At 37.3% G+C, this 17,260-nt stretch overlaps 1 protein-coding gene across 3 annotated transcripts; it reads left to right on the top strand.

Moving 5' to 3' along the window:
- The first annotated feature begins 47 nt into the window (after positions 1–47).
- On the top strand, positions 48–16,808 carry LOC107092849 (thimet oligopeptidase-like). 3 transcript variants are annotated; one of them, XM_015387518.1, is made up of 14 exons: positions 48–187; positions 3,973–4,223; positions 5,598–5,746; positions 5,856–5,960; positions 7,218–7,320; positions 7,399–7,559; positions 7,737–7,872; positions 11,452–11,818; positions 11,890–12,091; positions 12,211–12,397; positions 12,485–12,613; positions 15,824–15,960; positions 16,043–16,206; positions 16,410–16,805. In XM_015387518.1, exons 1-13 carry the CDS (start codon positions 147–149, stop codon positions 16,193–16,195), a joined length of 2,121 nt encoding a protein of 706 aa, XP_015243004.1. In that variant the 5' UTR covers positions 48–146; the 3' UTR covers positions 16,196–16,206; positions 16,410–16,805. The 3 variants fall into 3 exon arrangements, with proteins under 3 accessions (XP_015243004.1, XP_015243005.1, XP_015243006.1); XM_015387519.1 differs by lacking the exon at positions 48–187 and having other exon boundaries at positions 4,099–4,242; positions 16,410–16,808; XM_015387520.1 differs by lacking the exons at positions 48–187; positions 5,598–5,746 and having other exon boundaries at positions 4,105–4,223; positions 16,410–16,807.
- Positions 16,809–17,260: the final 452 nt, after the last annotated feature.

Here is a 17,260-nt window from a genome sequence, read left to right as displayed (position 1 = left end):
CTCTGGCGGAGGAAATGAGAGGCTCCACTCAGTGCGAGGAGGGGAGCGACAGGAGAGCAACTACTGGGACTGCTGGGATTGTAGTTGTGACAGTAAGACTGGAAAAAGCTGTTTTCTGCTCTGATCAGGACGCATGAGAATCCAGCATGTGTGCGTTAAGGGTCTCTTTGTGCGTAAAGCTTTGGAGGTATGAGTCTGGGTATTCATTCACATAACAGGATGGTGTTTGGTCACATGTGGCCGGTAAAAATGAGGAAAAAAAAGAAGTTAAGTCTGCTTATGAACTTTTAGCTGCTATTAGAGAAAGAAAATTCAGAGTTATTTAACTCTTTTAATATCAGAGGATCCCAGTGTTGTGCCATGAAACTTTACACTGACAGCTGGACATGGGAAAGATTTCCTAACTAGCATGAAAAGAATGCAGAGCAGTCTGACACTGGAATCACTGCTGGGGGGGAGTCAGCAAATACTCCAGTGAAACCTCATGCACCATCTTGTATAAAAGAACACATTCCTTTATGTTCTTCTTGCTTTTAATTTGCAGTGAAATATTAAAAACAAAAAAAGAAAGGAAGTAAAAAGCTCTTTTGTCAAATTTCATTCTGCTTTCTGTGAATTTAGGAAGTTTTTCTCCTGGATCCCCTTGAATTTAAAGTTTTCCCCCTTTTTCCACATGTCAGACTGCAAGTTATTTGTTCACCCTTTACTGAAAGGCAAGATATGCAGCTGTGATGACTAATGATTTTTATTATTATCTGAATGCACAGCTAATGAATTCCACTACCTGAGTTGTGGATCTCTGCAGCTCATCCAGAGTCCCCCTGGACCTGCTTTAACCCCATTAGTTCCATGATCCTTTTAGGTTTGCAAGCTTGAGGTTCTGTTTTCAGTGGTGGTTTAGAAGCAAATTTACCGGGGGTCTGAATTGTGTAATGATGCATTCACACCCTGATTTTCATTTCTGGAGCCATTTGCAGCCGTGCAGATAAAGCAATGATCCTATTTTAATATGACTGAAGCTAAAAGTGCAACACCCTAATTCATTTTTAAAATAAAACTGTAAAGTAAAAGTGTCCAAATGACCAATCAGTTACAGTTGCTGTTTTTTTTCTCACACAATGTTTACATTTTATCACTGCTGCAGTTTAAGTAATGGGAATGTTTTGACAGCTGTACAAAATGAAATTTTGTTTTGTATACTCTCTGTGTATACAAAATGACAATAAAGTTTGTCAAATCTAAATGCATATATCATTAGAAACTTATTTACTATTATGTATTCAGTAAAGGGGCCATAACTGGTTCTAGAGGGGCCCTGGCCCCTTTTGGTCCCTGCCTAGAACCTTCCATTGTGTTGTTCGAACTAACCTTGCTTTAAACAAACCTTAAAATGTTCCCCTCGCCCATCTACATGTTCCATTGTCTTTATTGTTTTTTTCACTTGTAAAATTATCTGAGGAAAAAAAAGAACTAGGCTAATATCCGGTTGATTGTTGCCACAATTTAACATCAGAACACCCCTGGATTATTCCCAAAAATCTGGGTTCCATCATTCTGCTCCAAAATGGCAAAGATTTTATACAATGAAGTATTTAAGAGCTGACTGCTGTATAATTAAACAAACATTACGAAAGGCTTGATTAAATCCTGATGCTTTAATCAAAAGAAGTTATAAAGAAGACAATTATTTCAACCCACTGGCTTTGTTTACGTTCCATGTCAGGTTTCTTAGTTTTTGATTCTGACTGTAATCCTTCAAAGATACTTCAACAGACCTGGTCCAGCCTCCACATTGAAAACAGACCATAGTAAGGAGTCTGCAGTAAAATCAGACTAAGATATTTCTAAAATATAATCAGCCACTGGATCTGCCCATAAAAAGTGGGTCAAGCATTCTGGCTTGTAGCATGCTCCCAGTTTACCTCACCAACTTGTCATGACTATAGTGAAGAATCACTTGGGACACCATATCATGTTCCTTCCACTTCTGTGTCAACCACTGCACTTTATTTTTGTACGGCCGTACTCCGGTAGCACATTGGCTTTGGTGTTGAACGACTTCAACTTGCTGTTATATCCCATTTTGATCGTCTTCCTTTCACAGCTGGAAGGGACAATCATGATTTTTTTTTACAGACATGTCTGATGCAATTTGAATCCCTGGTTTTACTTTTATGGTGCCAGACAAAACCAGATACACAGACGTTACTTTAATTGTATAATTGCTTAATTTAGTGGTTCTCCAAATAGGGAAATGCTTTGAGGAGTTGCTGGTTAATTGCAGGTGTGGTGGGGTTGAAACTGAGCAAATCACACATTTTGAGAGGCTTTTTTTTAAATGCAATGACAATAATGTTGAATTCTTTTACACAGTAAAATAAATTGTTGAACTTAATAAAACAAACACTTTAAATGTGTTAGTTTTGTTATTTAAAGGAAGATGTATTTATTTTATTGGAATGCTCATTTTACTGCAGTAGACTTTTTATTGTATATTGGTTGAAAAGTTTGGTGAGGGGGAACAAAAACTGTCCTGTAAACCAAAGTGCAGCTCAGCAAGACAAGCTTGCAATGCTGTGTAAGTTCTGGCCACTAGGGGCGCTAGTCCTGTAACTTCCAGGTTTAGAAACTGCCAGCCCTGCACTGTAGCAAATATAAGCAGTCTTCTTCAGTGTTTTGGAATCTGACAGCAGACCACTTTAGACCAGCACATTAACAAACCAGAGAGTTTAAAAATATACAAAAAAAAATTTCTTACAAAACCAGATTAAAATTTTTTATTTCTCCCTTTAGCTTCATAATAAAAACATTACCTTCAAAAATCAGCTTTTATTTCAGTGAACTCCTTTGGGTGGATACCTCAGTCTAAGGTGCAACAAAGCTCCTTATAAAACAGTGTTTCACAACAAACAATGAAAATATAAGAAACTACATTTTTGCAGTTAGTGTCACTCAGTTAGCTAGTCTGTCAGTTAGAAGTACGCATCTGAAAAAGACAAGGTGATGAACTGACGTCAACCTGAGGTATGGGAGCCCAACAATTGGATTGGTTGGAGAAAAAAATAATAGATTTCTACAAAAATTAGATTTTCATAAATGGAAAATTTGATGGATTTAGTTTTTTGGTTAAGTGCACATTCGTAAGAGTTTCTTGTAAAGACGAGGCCACATTCACCCTTTTAGATTAATTCCCATATCAAAAAAAGCCAACATATATTATATCAGATGAAGGCTGTGTCTTTTTTTGCCTAACAGAAACTTTTAAGGGTAATGGTGTGTTTCGTTTATCCTCAGAAGTCAAATTTTCCAATTTCTTAAAGGTATAGTGCAGGATTTTAGTGAATTTTTTAAAAGACCTGCCCTCTCCACTTAAAAAAAAAAAATGCACATGCACAACCCTGTACCCACTCTCGAAAGAAAACATCTATTAAACATGTGTGAGATCATGCACAAGCCCATTTCATCTCTTTGCATGCTATGTTTAAAAGTTGCTGTTTGCATCGCTCATACAAGCTTACTTTACAAAAGAAGATTTGCAATTTTTTCAAGATGTCAGACTCACCACCGATAAGCGAAAATGGGGACGAGCATGTAGGACGGCCTTAGGTAAACATATCACCAAAATGATTGACATTTAGGAGGACCACTTATTTTGATGATCCACCCTAAAAAAGAACATCCTCCACTATAACTTAAATTGTTAATTTTAACTGACATGCCCTTGAAAGTTGGAACAGCGTGTCTGAAATTCAATGCAGCAGGATGGTACCAGACTTCCACATTAACAGTAGTTAAACTCTGCCATTTTGACAGGTTGTAGTGGTTCTTTATTAAGTATATAGCATCAAATCTGTCAGTTAGGGGAAACTGTGTATGTGCATCAAAGCATGTAGAAGTTTATGTGTTTATCTCTAGTATGTTTCCATACATTTCTGCACATAGAAATTAAACTGAAACTATTTTTTTGTTGAGGTTCTCCAAACATCAGCTAAGAATGAAGATTCCCCAGGCGTCTGTGACATCGACCAGAGACTGCTCCCAAGCTGGAAATGACAGGAATCCACTAAGATGGGATCTTTCCCCAGATGAGATCAGGACCATGACAGACAGCTTGATAGCCAGAGTAAAGAAGGTCTACGATGTTGTTGGATCTCTGCCCATTGAAAGCGTATCAGCTGGAAACACACTGGAAGCCTTGGCTAATGCTAAGCTGGATTATGCATGTGAGTGCAGTACATGAAGGTGAATTGAATTTGCTCAGATAGTCTTTTAAAGAACTAAATTTGCATTAATCTTGTCTGCTTTTCCCCTGTAATCACTAGCTGTCAAGTGGAAAAAGAGCTTTTGTGATGCTGTCTATAGAGTGAAAAACATCCCAGCCTCTGCTGGACCCATTTGATTTAAGAGTCAAAGCAGCAGCCAGGTGGAGCTAATCAAATGCACCTGATTAATTCATTCAACAGCAAGACTGAACACCTATAAAAGCTGAAGTTTTGGCATTTTGCTGATCTTAAGTCTACTGTGCTACATTAACACAATGCCAAGCAGAAAAAGTATCAACAATGAAGCGGTAAATGTTTTCCATTAGTCTGGGAGGGAATACAACACTCGTTCCAAATAAGTTAAGCAAAGTGGGAGTGACAAACATTTAAGACAAATGCTATTCTGCCATGAGCATTATAACAAATTGACCTCATAGTCAAACTTTTCAGTGTTTAGACCATAAGCCCCAACCTCAGATTCTAAAGTCTTAAAGTAAGCTTGTTACGTGTGGAAAATATGAAATATTAGTCAGAAAAAAGGTTTGAAATGATTGACTGGATAACCTATGCTCTCTTTAATATTAAGCAAAAATTTGGGTAAAAAAAAAGTTGATCTAAGTCCACGAAAATCTTTTCGGAACAATGTTTTGAGACAATTTAGACCAAAGTTGGAATTATCAGTCGTATTCTAAAGGAAAAATGGCTTATTAACAAAAATATGTAATTCCAGCTGTGACATGTGGAGGAGAAGGTATAATTTGGGCTTTTTTGAGCTTTTTTTTTTTTCTTCTGTTGTTCCAGAACCTGGACCAATTTGGTTTGTCAGCCTCAGTATTGCAGGCAGATGTTAGCTGTCCACCAGTTAGACATCTAAGGCTTTGCCCATACCGGGTTATCCAAAGGACAGTGATGCCTAACAAAACAACTTAAGAAAAACAATGAAAAGAATCAAGAGAGTTAAAAATCTAATTTTTTTTAAATAATCTTATGATCACAGACTTCTTTAGGTGGTTCTAATAGAAACAGAAGCTTTCCCTTGACTCTAGTCAGACAATGTGTCAATTAAATTTCAGTTTTTGCTCACAAATATATATATATATATATATATAAAAAATAAAAATCCGCAACCTACAGTTACACAGCTGGAGTCAGCATAAATTTATTGATTTATTATTAATCTTTTGCTTTTCATTTTTTAGAACATTTGGCAAGTGATAAACAGACCAAAGACCACAAACACTAATCCATCATTTTCAGTGGACTTTTCTTATTTTTTTAAAAACAATGTGCTTAGTTTGTATGTTTTTGAGGTTTGTGTTTTATTCTCTCCCCTAGCATCGCGCCACGTTCTCGACTTCCCCCAGTTCGTTTGTCCCAATAAGGAGGTTCGGTCGGCGAGCACAGAGGCAGACAAGAAACTGTCCGAGTTTGACGTAGAGATCAGCATGAGAGAAGACGTGTTTGAACGTTTGATAGCCTTGCAGGTTTACTTCCTGTCAATATTTGACCTGAAAATACTACAACCACATCTAAGAGGTTTCTCACCAACCGATTAATCAACAAATCAGATGTTTGTGTGATATGTTTTTGCAGAAAAAGTTTGAAGACACTCCTGCATCTGAAGAAAAGAGATTGTTAGACAGATTGGTTAGATTAGGCCAGAGGAAAGGACTGCACCTATCTAAAGAGATTCAGCAGGTAAACTCCTGTCTAACACAGACATTCATCAGCAACGTTGATGAGAAAAGACATTTTCTCAGTCTGTTCATCTTTCCATAAAGATTTAAGAATTTGATCATCTATGGGAATCCTATTTTATTATTATTAAAGGCAAATATGTTGCAATGCAAACCAGAAATAACACTTTGGAAAAAAGAAAATTTTTAAGAGTAACTTTGCTGGTTATTTTATTTTTTCCCAATATGTTTTTTCATTTTTTTTTTATCACATTAAGTTTTACAGATTACATTCATTTCAGTTTATCTTCCTTTTATGGTATGCTCATGAATATTAAGATGAGCCATGCCAAATGCAAAAGCTCACTTTTGCATTGGGCTTAAAGGGAAGTACGTAGATGTGATCTTAAAACCCGATTTTGAAAATCTAAAGATTTTAAAAAGATATTTAAAAAATAAAGTTTGAAAAAAAATATATATTAACAGTTAAGGTACTGTCAAAACCTTTATTTTTTTATTAATAAGTTTGTGAAAGTTTCATTTCTGCATTGCATTTTTTTATTTTTTATTTTTATAAAACCTGTTTTTTCTGCAACATTAATGGGAAAAAATATTTATTTCGTAAAATAGTTGGAGATCTAAAATCTTTTCAGGAAATCATTTGGTTTTATTTCGAGGCTGCATGGCATAAGAACAATTCATCTTCTCTTGTATTCAGCATCCAGCAGTTCTCATTAAGGCAAAGCATTTTATACGTATAGCACAATTTAATACAATTCAAAGTACTTTGCATGGATTAGATAATAAAATGGAAGAAACATAAAAGCAGAATAAAAGCAAAAATTTGTAAAACAAGTAAATTAATTGGACCACAAAAGAGCAGAACAAAGCAAGTAAAAAAAAAAAACATGATAAAGAAATTAAAACAGTTGGATAACAACCTTAAACTAATACCCCAGTTAGCAGTTTAACTTCAACAGGGCAGTTCTAAACAAATGGGTTTTTAACTCTGACTTAAAAGCACTTCAGCACTGTAAAAGTGCTGCTCATTTATTTAAAATAAATTATCTTTTTGAGGTTCGATTGTGGATCTTAATTTGTTGTTGTTTTTTTTTTAAATCTCATCAGTTTTTTTTTAAATTTTTGACTTTAAAGTTTTTTTATATTCTGTTTGGTTTGGTGAATGCTATTATATCTGCTGATGATTCTTTATAAGGCAGTGACTACGTTTATTAAACCTCTATGTTGTCTTGCCGTTTCCCCCTTCGTTTATCCCAAGGAAGTAAAAGAAACCTCCAAACTGATCAGTGAGCTCTCCATAGAGTTTAACAGGAATCTGAATGAGGACAACACCTTCCTCGTTTTTTCTGAGCATGAATTAGGTAAGCGTGTTTGCAGGACTTGCTGTCTGATGCAGAGATGCTCAAAATGTTCACTCTCTTCTTATTCATCTCATGAAGGAGGACTTGCTGATAGCTATTTAAATGGTCTAGAGAGGACAGCAGAGGGGAAGTATAAAGTGACGCTGGAGTATCCGCATTACTACCCCCTGATGAAAAGGTGTCATAATCCTGAGACCCGGAGGAAGATGGAAACAGCATTTCACAGCAGGTGCAAACAGGTGAGCTCTGCTACTTATGACCATGGTGCTGTAAGCGTGATGCTGGATGGAGAGGTCATGAGTGTTTTTAAAGTTGCCTGCCACAGAAATAGGTATAATCCTCTTCTTTTTTTTAAAATATAGTATAGTATAGTTTCCCCTTATTCAGGATTTTTTTTAAATATATTTTTTTTTCAGGCAAACACATTGATCCTTGAGCAGCTAATCCAACTGAGGGCAAAGGTGGCAGACTTACTGGGTTACAGCAGCCACGCAAACTATGTGCTGGAGATTAACATGGCTAAAAATGCAAGAAACGTGTCGGACTTTATAGGTACTCTGACACCACATCACACCAGCAGACATTCCCCTCTCCTACGGCCATAAAATTAAATTCAAACAAGATCCTGGATACAAGGCTAGGCAGGCAAGCACTCACAGGGGTCATAGTACGCAAAATAGAGTTTACACAGTCATAGATAAATAACGATAGTTCAGTGTACAGAGAAGTTCAAACTCCATCAACACCTCCTTTCTCTGCAAATCTCACAATTCTAAACTTCCACCATAAAATGGGCGAAATGAAACGAACCACCAAATTGATGTAAAGTCTGGGATTTTGCCTTATTTGGTTCTGACCTGTACTTTTGTCACGCCCCCAAATTGACATACAGATCAGCCCACTGGTCTATGGCCCAAGAACATGAATTGAGGTAGATGTAAGACACCAGTTAACTGTTTAGCCTACAATTGGGTTTACTTTTACAAGAATTACAAAGCAGGCAGTTTCTCTATTGAAAATGAGCCAGAACCACGGGCGTAAATGCAGTGTTCCAGGCTGCATGGAGAATGGGGAACATTTTCACAGTCTTCCCAAGGATCCGAACACGACAGGCATGGATTATTTTTTTCTATCAGAAGATCCCTGCAAAGTTTGATGCTCAGCTGTTCATGCTCTAAACATTTTACTGAAGACAGCTTTCAAAATCTTGGAGGAGGGGGGCATCTGACTGGACAGGTCATTCAAACCAAAAGATCAGCTCCAGGGCTGGTCCAGAACCCTGGGGAAAGGAGCGACCGAACCCAACCTGGTGACGGTATGCTTTCCCCCGCCTGCCCGGTAAGGCAGGTGTTGGGGTAGTACGGGGCCGCCGTTGTCCAGCCTACCGTCACCGGGTCGGGTTCGGTCGCTCTGTCACCCGCTGGTGTCCATCAGGGTTCCCGGACCAGCCCCGGAGCTCATGGCTTGGTTCTGATGCACTATAGCCGACCAAAATCTAGAATGATTTAGGTATGAAAAGTAGGACATGTCCGGTAAAAAGAGGACGTCTGGTCACCCTACCATATCAACAATTTCGATGTTTCAGTGAGTGAGTGCTTGTTGCTATGATGCATTGTTGCTCAGCAGCTTTGCTCGTTGTAAACCAACCAATCAGCGCACAGCTCATCTAAATATTCATGAGCATACCATAAAAAGAAGAAAACCTGTTGTTTCATTGTAGGGCTTAACAAGGCTTGCATTAGGACTTATAGAACAGCAAATATGCCAGTTTCAGCCCAACCAATGTTACAGACCCTATTCAGAGACCTTAAGAACCAGCACCAAATACCCTATAGAATAATTCTATGATCCCTTTAAGCCTCTTTCCCACTTAAACTGGCAGGTTAATACAGGTTTTTAAACAGGTGTCCTCTGTCCCCACTCTGCTGCATGTCTAGCGACGCCATCATGCCGGGTTAGCATTAATATTGTCATTATGTAATGTAATGTAAATCCCTTTATTGTCTCACAATGGGCAAATTCACTCTCTGCATTTAACCCATCTCTTTGGGGAGCAGTGGGCTGCCATTGTGCGGTGCCCGGGGAGCAGTGTGGGGTTAAAGGTTGTGCTTCATTGTTTTGTTCTTTTGCCCCACTGAATCTATCTCACCAGTGCTGCGCTATTTTTATCGAATGTAGCAGGGTGTTTCGGGTCAACTCTGGTCTGATGTTCCCACTGTATACCGATCGGAGCCGAGCCGTTTGAAAGACATTGTAACCTGGGTTGCTTGCCGAGTCGTTTCACCCAAGTTGACACGGGTCAAAGAGCTGTTCCCACTGTCACTAAAAGCCGATGGCTGCTCGGAGTAGAGCTGCTGCTCCTCCACATCAGGAAGAATAAGCTGAAGGGACTCAGGCGTCCAGATTATACCACTGACACCCTTTCTCCTCAGGTGTTCCAGCCTGTCCCAATGGAAACAGGGACTGTTACTCTCGCATGACCTTTAAACACCTCAGGCTTCCCCCAGAACAGCTAGAGAAGATCACTGAATGGCTTTGCTCAGACTTTTATTAAACAACCTGCATTGAAACTTAAATAAAATGACGCATGGCCAACCCCCTTCCTTCCAGAAATGGATACATAAACTGAAGCAAGATAGAATTAAATATGGAATATTAATAGAAAGCTTTTAATTATTGGAAAGGTAATTATATATAAAAGAAAAAACTATGAATGTCGTCTGAAACCTAGGTAAATGCTGATATATTGTTCATCGTTAAGGATAAATGTTGTGCATAGAACTGTATTAGATCTATTTTATATATCTTTTTATATCCATAGCTGTATGATGGTTATTCTCTAGGTGGACAGTTTTATATTGTTAAAACACTTTACACTACAATATTGTATTATTTTTATTAAATGCTTCACTTTTATGTTATTCTTATACATTTTTTGTAAAGTCCACATTTGTGTGAACATTTTTTCTATAATGTTTTGCTGCTGTAAACATCAGAATTTCCCCATTGTGGGACAATAAAGGGATTTTGTTTTCTATTCTATATACAACTATATACATGGGGATAAGGTCAGGCCTGTGTTTTAAAATAACAAATGTGATTTAAAAAGATCCGAATTAGATTTAAAACGCACTCATATTGTTGTAATGGGGGTTTGGAGATTACCAGTGTATGAACCAATAACATTAGGAGGCCTCAGTGACTACAGTTACTACACAGTCGACCTTTAGAGCTCCAGCATCTGGGGAGTGAGACTGCACCAAACAGCGTCTCTAGAGAGAAAGGCTTAATGACTGGGGAGAAACTGGTCTCCATGGCTGTTAGACATTAATAAAAAAAAAAAGAAAAAAATACAGGGATGTTTATTTTAATTGGATCTTTTAAAAAGGTTCACAACTCAGCAAAATATATATACATATATTTTTTTAGTTAAACTAAATGGATACTTTTGCTGATTGATGTGTATTTCTAATAAAATTGTTCGAAATAGGTTGACAAATAAAAACTTGTTTATCATTCGTTGCAGAAATAACAAGTGCATGAAATGAACCTCAATGACTTTTTTGCATCCATGGCGCCCCCTATAGTTGGAATTGTTCTCTCCAAGAGAATTTTTTAAAACCTTTTCTGGATTTAAGGACAATTTTTATTTATTACAAAATCATAACCCAATTTAGATTCCTCAAATGTAAAAGTTTTATCTTGGCATTAACATGATTGGCCTTGTCGAACTAATAAGATATTTAAAAAATAAAGTATTTATTTTTTATTTTTTTGCATGCAATCTGTTGTTGTTGTCATTTTATGTATGGATTATGAGAGACAATCATTTGGATAATTTCTTTTTCATGGGAAAAATAAGCTAAACTAGTTTTCAGCTCATTTTGCAAAGGTTAAGATTTAACTAATTTGAACTTATATATTCCTTCGTATTCTGAGCTTAAAAGTAACATTCCCCAAATTATATAGTTTGTATTTGTTCAAATATATTATTTTTTTTTAGTTCATAAAGTTAAAAATGAATTATTTAGTGGTAGTGGGGCAAAAATTAGCAGGGCACAGAAATTATTTAGATAATAACAGCAGAATTAGAGCTTGGAATCCTTAGGGTTTTTCACCAATCTTTTTCAGATGCATTCTATGAGAGATTAAAGCCCATCGGAGACAAAGAAAGAAAGTACATCCTTGCATTGAAGAAGAGGGAGTGCTTGATGAAGGGCTACCAGTTTGATGGGCGGATCAATGCCTGGGATTTGCCCTACTACATGAACCAAGTGGAGCAGTGCAAGTTTGCTGTAAACAAGGACAAACTGATTGAGTATTTCCCCCTGGAGGTGGTGACAGAAGGGATGTTTAGTATCTACCAGGAGCTGCTGGGCCTCACCTTCCAAGAGGTTGAGTGTGCTCAAGTCTGGCACGAAGATGTTAAGCTTTACTCAGCCCGTGACGCTGAGACGGAGGCAGAAATCGGACAATTCTACCTGGACCTGCATCCAAGGTGAACTGCAGCTTTATGAGCTTTCTTTTTTATTTTCTCACTAGTTGTAAAACCTGACTGTTTTTCTTCAGGGAAGGGAAATATGGCCACGCTGCTTGCTTTGGCCTCCTGCCAGGCTGCAGAGGGCCTGATGGAAAACGCAGACTTCCAGTGGCCGCTATGGTGGCCAACTTTACAAAGCCCAGAAAAGGCTGGCCCTCTCTCCTCCAGCACCATGAGGTGGAGACGTATTTCCATGAGTTTGGTCATGTGATGCATGAGCTCTGCTCTAAGGTGCAAATTCCCTCAACAGGCAGTTTTAAACTAGCTGCCATGCATGGTTTGGTTTATTATATTTTTTGTTCTTATTCTGGCAACTGAGGATAAACTCCTCCTGTGTTTGTGCGGCTCAGACCACTTTCTCAGAGTTTAGTGGTACTCTGGTGGAAACAGACTTTGTGGAAGTGCCGTCCCAGATGCTGGAGAACTGGGTTTGGGAAAAGGAGCCTCTGCGAAGGATGTCCGGTCACTACAAGGATGGGACGCCAGTCCCGGAGGATTTGCTGGACAAACTGATTGCATCCAGAGTGGCAAACACAGGTCAGACGCTCCGAATTCTCCAAGATCTGAAACTCTCTGCTACATTTAAGCTCAAAGCCTTCATAATTGTGCTGCTGTTCTCTTTAGGTCTGATGAACCTGCGGCAGGTCGTCCTCAGTAAAGTGGACCAGGTTCTTCACTCCTGTCCAAGTGCAGATACTGCTGAGGTGTTTGCACAGCACTGCCAGGACATCCTTGGTGTTCCTGCCACACCTGGTCAGTTGCATTAACGACTGCTAGATTTTTAATGTTAGAGACCACTGATACCTTTAAATCTATGTCTATTTTAAATCTATATCTATTTTACAGTAAAGTTTTACAGTAGATTATATAATCAATTGTGCAAACAAAACAGGAAATCAAATTGTAGTTATGATAATGTGTCAGAGACTTTTTATCGAGTTCTCTAAAGTTATTTAATAATTTCAAGAAAGACTAGTTAGACATCTATGGACTGTCTGTGTGGCTCATCTTGATCTTGCAAGGCAACAGCGTTAACAAACATGCAAGCAGAAAGCAGAAAATGGCTGCATGCTCAGAGTACAATGCTGTTCTATGTATATAAATATATATAACAGATCTGCGCATATTTATGTAGGTCTTGCATATATATTGTTTGAAATGTTTTGAAATAGTCCAAGTAGGAATCATTTTAATGGCAATCAAGATAGGTTAATTGTTTTGATTGGGATTAACCAAATTTTTATTTGATTTTTTTACTGTCAAACTATGCTCCAACAGATCTGCTGTATGTTGGTTTTAACGTCACAGCCACTAAGCATATAGACTGGAGTAAGTTTGAAGACGTTTTACCTCCCATCCAGGAAGCTTTTTCAATTCAAAATGTCAGGAATAGCATGGAGTTCAAGGTTTAATACAGTAGCCCATCACAACTGTAGTGACTAGTTGTCTATGAAAAAACTTAAAAATGAAAAAGCAAAAAATAAATGTAAATCAAATAGTCACTTGAGGAATAGTGGGTTTCTGGTTTTACGCAGTACAAAAAATTCTCAAAATACGTGAAAAATGCAGTTCGGTGAGTTTATTCTAGGTTTTTTCAGGAAAAATAAACATGATACAAACTCAAAAAGACTACTTGCCACATCTCCTGGCCTGGTTTCTGCCTTTGTGCTCACTTCACCTGATTAAGACTGAGTGACTTGCCTTCTGAAAGGCCTGGTAGACTGCAGCTAGAAGACTGGTAAAAAACCATAAGCCCACCCACTTTTCACCTGAGCTACCTGGAGTCCATGTATTTATACACCAGACACCCAAACAAAATCAATTAACTAATTAAACAATTTACTAAGAAATAATTGTATTCTAAGCAACTACTTTCAAACAAAAATGCAACAAATAACCAAATAAATACAAACTAACTAAATAATCTAAGTTCTAAAACAAAAATAGAGAAATAGCTCCTACAACAACCTTATTTTTGTTTTGAAAACATACAAATTAAAATGGACGAGGGGTCCGCCCTTTTGGAATGGGAGTCGTTTGGCTTCTTTTGCCTCAAAAGAATGTCCTTTGTCCATAAAGTGTAGATGTACCGCAGAATTACAGATGTGTAGAAGTACATCTATACCTTATGGACAAAGGACATTTTTTTGAGGACCAGAATGTTCACATTTTGGACAAAGAATCTATGTTAAGAAAGAAAAGCCAACCTTAAACAGAAGGGGTAGGCTCAGATTTCAGCTTTCAAAAAACTACAATGCAGCCATTGAGTTGATCCCTTCTCGCTATCATCGCATCCCCAGCCCCTGTAGAGGAGAGCGGAAGACCTCACCTATTTAGCCAGGTCAACAATTCCCTTTAATGACCCCCCTTTCAGAGACTTAGACGGGTATGGGGCATTGCAGGCAAGCAAAATAAGCCAAAGGACCCCCATTCCAAAGGGGTGGACCCCTTCATCCGTTTCAATTTGCATGTTTTCAAAACATAAACAAGGTTTTGTTGGGTTACTGCATACAACCTCGAACTGAACGCTATTCCTGACATTTTTAATTGAAAAAGCTTCTTGGATGGGAAGCGAATCATCTTCAAATCTTGGAAACAAAGTCCAATGGACTGTTTTGAACTATTTCTGAAAAATATAGTGACCTAATATGGGCTTTTAAGAGTATATATTAATAACGAATTAAAAAACTTGAAAGTAAGTTGTTTTTTTAACCTTAACCCTTAACAAATGTCTCCATTTGGCCCCTTTCTTATCATCTCTGATGTAGTTATATTATTTTTAACAAATAGTAACACCTGGAGGAAAACTTTCAAAATAAATTCCTGCTTCTTCTAAAGCATCATCAGGTCTTAAAAATGGCTGGTTCAACTATATAAATAAAACTTTAGTTTTCATAATTTCATTTAGAAAGAAATATAACTTTACCCTTATTTATTTATTTTTTAAGCTTACCCCTTATTTATCTATTTATTTATTTTTTAAGCTTACCCCTTATTTATCTATTTATTTATTTTTTAAGCTACTTTGTACACTTTAAAGAGAAAATGCCTCTACTGTAGAGATTGACTGATAGAGGGGTTTTTAAGGCCGATGCTGATACTGATTATTCAGACGGTAGTCTAACCTATCGCAGATATGTGCTACCGATACTTTTGGGTAAATTCATGAAGCCCCTAATTTTTTTTTTCTTCTTTACATGATGAAAATTACACATTGATTAAAATAAAAGCTACACACGTCTCAATATAAATAAAAAATGAAAATAAACAAATGAAACAACAATGGATAGCAAATGGAAGGAATACATGCACCTTACATGATCTTAAGCATGGCTGCTGAATGCACTAATAAATGGGTGAAAATGATGCCGAAAAAAATGTTCAGTGTATGGGTCTATCTCTATTTTATGACGACATAAATTTTCTGGCCCTTGAGAGCTGGATAATTTGCCATGAGGGGCCAGATTAAGCCCATAACATCATCAGCGACCCCTCACCCCCCCACCATGGACTGTTCTCCTTGCTGCCCTCTGGGAAGAGGCTAGGCATCATCTAATGCAGGACCAGCAGGTTCTGCAACAGCTTTTTCCCTGCTGCCATAATGCTGTTGAACTGTTAAAAACTAATCAAGCCTGATTTGAGACTCTGGATCACACTGTAAACATCATACTTGCACTACATGGCGAATCTTTAAAATAGAACTCAACTCGGTGTTTCTACTGCATTTTGCACCATATTTATGTATTTATTTTTGCATTGCTCTGAACCTTCCACATCAATGCCTTTTGCACCATGTCTCTCCTACAGTGTTTATATTGTGATCACTGATGCACACTATAAATGGAAAAACATTGTATACACTCTGTGTATACAAAATGAGAATAAAATTTGTCTAAAGAGTTTGACTCGTGTTCTAAAGGATCTCCTTTAATCATGCCTTTTTGTGTGTGCTTTTTTTTCCAGGCACCAACATGACAGCCAGTTTCAGCCACTTGGCAGGAGGATACGATGGTCAGTACTACAGCTATCTGTGGAGTGAAGTCTACTCTATGGACATTTTTTTTAGTCGTTTTAAAAAGGAAGGCATTATGAACCCAAAGGTTGGTTGGTTATATTCCCTCTTTCCCTTTTGATTTGAACTTAATCTAGGATTGTGTTAAATGTGTTTATGTTTTTCTTCAGGTTGGAAAGGAGTACAGAAAGGTGATACTAGAAGCTGGAGGCTCTGTGGACGGGATGGACATGCTGAGGACCTTTCTCGGACGCGAACCACGCCAGGATGCTTTCTTTCAATGCAAAGGACTGATTACGGCCCCAGAAACAAAAACTTTATAAATAAAAAAAATTTAAATGTTACATTTATTTGAAAGAAAACATTTACGTAACCGTTTCATTGCAAAAATGGGTACAAGAATAAAAATATAGGATTAATTCTACTACATTGTCAGACACTTGATTTTAAAAGAGCATTACAAAAAAAAATAAAAAGATGAGGAAAATCATTAGATTAAGGGATTAAAATAGTTTGTTTGTTTGTTTTTTACTCCAGAAACCTTGGTGGACCAACACCAGCTGATGACATGCCACCACAAACCATCACTGAATCGGGACTTCAAGCAGCAGTTGATTATGTCCGTCCTCTCTTTCTGCAGATTCTAACCAAATACCTGCCTTGACTACAAAATACTTTTAATTTTGTTTAGACAACTAAATCAACAATTTAGCTCTTGCACTCCTTATCCCAAATAAGACGATGCACTAATTTATTTATTATGATTTATTTATGCAAAAACTGAGGCCCAACCAAGAAATAGAGTACATAGAACTGTTCTTATTTCTCAAAGTCTGATATTTCAGTTTAAAATATAATTTTAGATTCATATTCTACTCCTGAGTCTAAGAGAATGATTTTTGATGTTCAGAAAATGATCCGAAAATAAAGGTTTGGGATATTTAATTTCAATAAATTGAGCTCCACTTCTGAAATGAGGGTGGTGAATGTTTCCACAAATAATCAATGAACATTATTCAGTGCAATAAAGGTAAAACTCACAGTGGAAACTGCATACTTTTGTACTGTTCCTACACAGCCTGTTAATCTATATTTAAGTGTCTTCTGAAAAAAATGGAAGAAAGTCGAGGTTTGGAAGAAATATTCCCGGGATTTACTTTCCCTAAAGCTAAAATTTAAATGTTTATTTTTCCTTCTAGTAATCTGTTTCCATCCAGTCTTTTCAGTCATACTCCTCAATTATTTTCATGAATAATCAGTGGCATCATTTGGTCCATTCATCCATGCATCCAGCATTTTTTAAAGGAAGGGATACTGGACACTAAGATCTAAAGATATGGAATTTTTGTAGAAATAATGTGCAGAAACTTCGTTCAAGATGTTATTTA

This window comes from Cyprinodon variegatus, unplaced genomic scaffold, assembly GCF_000732505.1.
Source record: "Cyprinodon variegatus isolate N-32 unplaced genomic scaffold, C_variegatus-1.0 Scaffold397, whole genome shotgun sequence".
NCBI classification, from domain to species: Eukaryota; Metazoa; Chordata; class Actinopteri; order Cyprinodontiformes; family Cyprinodontidae; genus Cyprinodon; species Cyprinodon variegatus.
This window is presented reverse-complemented; position numbering and strand designations above follow the sequence as displayed.

Excerpts from the sequence above, each read along its gene's own strand:
- LOC107092849 (XM_015387518.1), top strand. The coding sequence starts at position 147 with ATGTGTGCGTTAAGGGTCTCTTTGTGCGTAAAGCTTTGGAG. Across the intron at positions 5,747-5,855 it reads AACGTTTGATAGCCTTGCAG|AAAAAGTTTGAAGACACTCC; the intron begins GTTTACTTCCTG and ends ATGTTTTTGCAG. Across the intron at positions 12,092-12,210 it reads TGCATGAGCTCTGCTCTAAG|ACCACTTTCTCAGAGTTTAG; the intron begins GTGCAAATTCCC and ends TGTGCGGCTCAG.